Genomic DNA, 3,553 nt, shown 5'->3' on the forward strand with positions numbered 1-3,553 from the left:
TGCATAGGCATGGCGGCTTATTTTTTATTTTGCTACAAATCATACCCTCGGATGCGACACAGATTTTACCATTAGACACATTTTAACAGAATGTCTAGACTTTGGAGAGATCCGAAGGAAATATTATAAATGCAAGAAATTGCAGGATATTTTCTCCGTCGTTGTTCCCAGCAGAATTTTAAATTTTATAAAGGCCATTGGCCTTTATGGCGAGTTGTAGAGTGAATTTGATATCATTAAATTTTTTTATTGTTACTTAAAAGTTGTTTTAGATCACAAATGTATTTACACCAAATTTGAATATTTTAACTTTTTAGCATTTTAAAGTAAATTAGTTACCAGTCGTGAAGTGAACTTTCGCAGAGGTGAACAACTTGTGTTTCGCGCGCTCATATGACCTTAGCAGTTGCGAGCGCCGTAAAACCTTATACTATACATACAAATCATACCCCCCATTCTATTCCTGTTGTGTTTATTTTTTCCAGCTGTTGCCATGGTTTCATTTGAACTATTATGTTTTGCAGGTTTTTGCAAGAAAGAAAACGTGTTTCGATCTTTTCTGAACTTAATCAACTATTTTCTCAAAATGCTATTTTTGCCTCACATCAACCCTTTTTCTGCTGTTTTTTGGGGTTTTTTTTTTACTTTCAATTTCAAAGTCACTTTTACAAGATGTTCACAACACCAAGTTCTAACAAATATAAACGAATTTTTAAAATTGATATTTTAGGTTGTGATTTTTATTAAAAATCTTAAATCTTGATTTTTGGGTCCCCCCCCCCCCCCTACCGTCATGCAATAGCTCAAGTGGCATATGACGAAAACTAAAGCATATTATACCAAACTATTCCTGTAGACAAATTATATTCCCCGCACAGTTGTCTATATATATGCATGCCAAAATAAGAAGAGAATCTGTTCGTGAATAGGTGAATAAAACGGGATCAAAATAGGTAAACAAAATCCAATAGAGTCGCCGTTTCCATTGTGACTGAATCACATTTGATTTTTTAGCAATTGATTAGAAATCCCCAAGGAGACATACTGTCCCGCAGCAAATAAGAGATTTGTAGTATCCCAGAATGCACGTTCTCTGTTGTACGCCCTCAATAATGTAGAGCCCGTTACCTCTTTTGATAAAAAAAAAAAAAACAACAGCAAAAAAACCAACCCCAAAAAAAAACCCCCACGGAGTCCGGTTTCAGCAAACTATCGCATCAGGCACCGGTGATAGTGATTGTGAGACTTAATCTGGAAGTCCGAACATTGCCCCCCACTGCTCACTGACGTAGGAACAACAGCAGCAACAACATCCGCAGCCACAACAGCAACCCCCCCCCCAAAAAAAAAAAAAACAAAAAAAAAACAACAACAACAACCAGTACATGTACACGTAACAACAAAACAACCGTAGGGACAATTACAAATGCTATGGCAACAACCCATCAGGCAGATGATTAGAACTTGGTGCATTCCATTTTAAAGGTAAAATAATATGAGATTTTTTAAAGGGAAGTTTCACGTTGATATTTTAAAATGAAGAAATAAAGTTACGTTGTTTACTAAAAATCTTAATGGGATTTTCAGTATTTTCCCACCGAATGCTCACATAACATCATAATAATCGCTTAGATAAGTCAGCTGTTTGCTAAGTCTCCTATAGTATGCAGTTTGGCTGTTTTTTAAGATGAAAACTTTATCTTTCTGAATTTTCCCTCTGTCGATTTTTTCCTAATTTGCAGCCTGATGGACTGAGGAAAAAAGAGTAACGCACCTTTTCATAATACACATTTCACCCATGAAGCCAGGACTAGAACCCACAGCATTACGACTGAGAGTCTGATGCCCAAACCAGTAAACCAGGACGACACATAAACACCATCAGCATGAACAACCACTCAAGCCTCGGAAATAAGGAAAGGGCGCAGCTTCTCAGCGATGAGACCACCCACCTTGTCATGCAGATTCTCATGTACGGCGTCACACCCACCATCTCCACCCTTGGGGTTCTGGGTAATGTATTCAGCATCATCGTCTTACTAAAGCACGGACTGCACAAATGCTCCAACATTCTGCTGTTTTGCCTCGCCATAGGTGACCTCGTCTATCTCATCGCTTTCAACAGCGTCCCTAAACTTTTGTACGAGTTATCTGGCGTAGCGTTCGCCTGGGATTACAACGAGGTGACCGCCCATACTTTATTCGTCCTCTACTCGATATTTCATTTTCTCGACTACGCGATCGGGTTGTCTTCTCTAGCTATCCCCATGCTGATCACGGCTGAGAGACTTGTTGCTGTGTTCCTGCCTATGAAGTTCTCACGAATTATTACACCTGCGAGAACATGGACAGCTGTGGGCATCATCTGCTTGTTTTGGATTATTGTAATTTTCTACTCCTCCCTCTGGTCACAATTCAAGTACGTTTTTTATCCGAAACTTAACATATCGATGGGCATAATCGAACGTTCAGATCGATATTTTCAAGAACAAGACGTGGGCGACGTGTTAGAAGAAATGATAAAATACCTCACTCTAAAAATACCCCCTGGGCTCACACTAGTTGGTTGTGTCATCATTGCCGTGAAGATCAAAATGGCGTCCGCTAAGAGAAGAAAAATGACGTCGAATGGAGCAGCCAGAGAAACAAAGTCGAATCGCACGAGCAAGATCCTACTGTCTGTGTGTGCGATGTACACCGTTACTTGTGCGATCGTTTCCTTACCCAACTATCTGCCCCAGTATGGTTACTACACGATGACTGGAGACGCGCCGAATAATGTTGGCCGTATTGGTTACCAGTTCTTTAACATTGTCGGATGTACCAACAGTTCCTGTAATTTTATTGTGTACGTCGGAATGAACAAGAATTTCCGAGACACTTGGAAGTCGCTCTTCACTCCCTGTGGTTACATACAAAAAACTGCAAATCGACAAGATCGGAAGATATGAAAACAAATGTTTGACTGCACGTAAACATATATTATGCTTCATTTTACTATGATATTGCTTTGTTTTGGTACAATAATGTTTTAGCTTTAATTCTGCCCTAACAAACTTGTTTGGAGTTTATATCACATTGCCTGATATTTAAATGAATATTTTCTGTTGCGTTGTTCTTGCGAGCCATTTCATTTTACTTTTTTTCTACTTTAACAAAATTCTCTATCGACCTATTTTAAAATGGGTTCATCTCCAAAATTTGATAATATTGTACTCCTCAGCCAGGTGCATCGGATTTAGGTTAGGCACCAACCTGTTTCATGAGACTGCAATGGGCAGCCAGTTAAGTCTAAGAGCTTGTTTTTCTCGACAACCGAAGGGCCTGCAAGGATACGGACTGACGACTGTGGAGATCTCAGTGATGAACCATTCCCTGACATCTCTCCAAACTTGGTCCCCACCCCCTTCCTTTGTGTGTATCTTTAATATAGGCAATGAATGGTCCTGTCGTCAAAGCCTCCAATTGACTGGATAGTATCCCCAAACAACTTGTCACTTACGTGGCATTGATTGGGTCAAGGATACCCTCTGAGTATCCTATGGTCTGCTGG

The 3,553-nt window shown here is 39.7% G+C and overlaps 1 protein-coding gene across 1 annotated transcript; it reads left to right on the forward strand.

Moving 5' to 3' along the window:
* Positions 1-1,886: 1,886 nt before the first annotated feature.
* Positions 1,887-2,951, forward strand: LOC101855359 (probable G-protein coupled receptor B0563.6). Its single transcript, XM_005104746.1, has one exon. The coding sequence runs from the start codon at positions 1,887-1,889 to the stop codon at positions 2,949-2,951; it is 1,065 nt and encodes a 354-aa protein (XP_005104803.1).
* The last annotated feature ends 602 nt before the right edge of the window (positions 2,952-3,553 follow it).

This window comes from Aplysia californica, unplaced genomic scaffold, assembly GCF_000002075.1.
Source record: "Aplysia californica isolate F4 #8 unplaced genomic scaffold, AplCal3.0 scaffold00433, whole genome shotgun sequence".
NCBI classification, from domain to species: Eukaryota; Metazoa; Mollusca; class Gastropoda; order Aplysiida; family Aplysiidae; genus Aplysia; species Aplysia californica.

Excerpts from the sequence above, each read along its gene's own strand:
- LOC101855359 (XM_005104746.1), top strand. The coding sequence starts at position 1,887 with ATGAACAACCACTCAAGCCTCGGAAATAAGGAAAGGGCGCAGCTTCTC.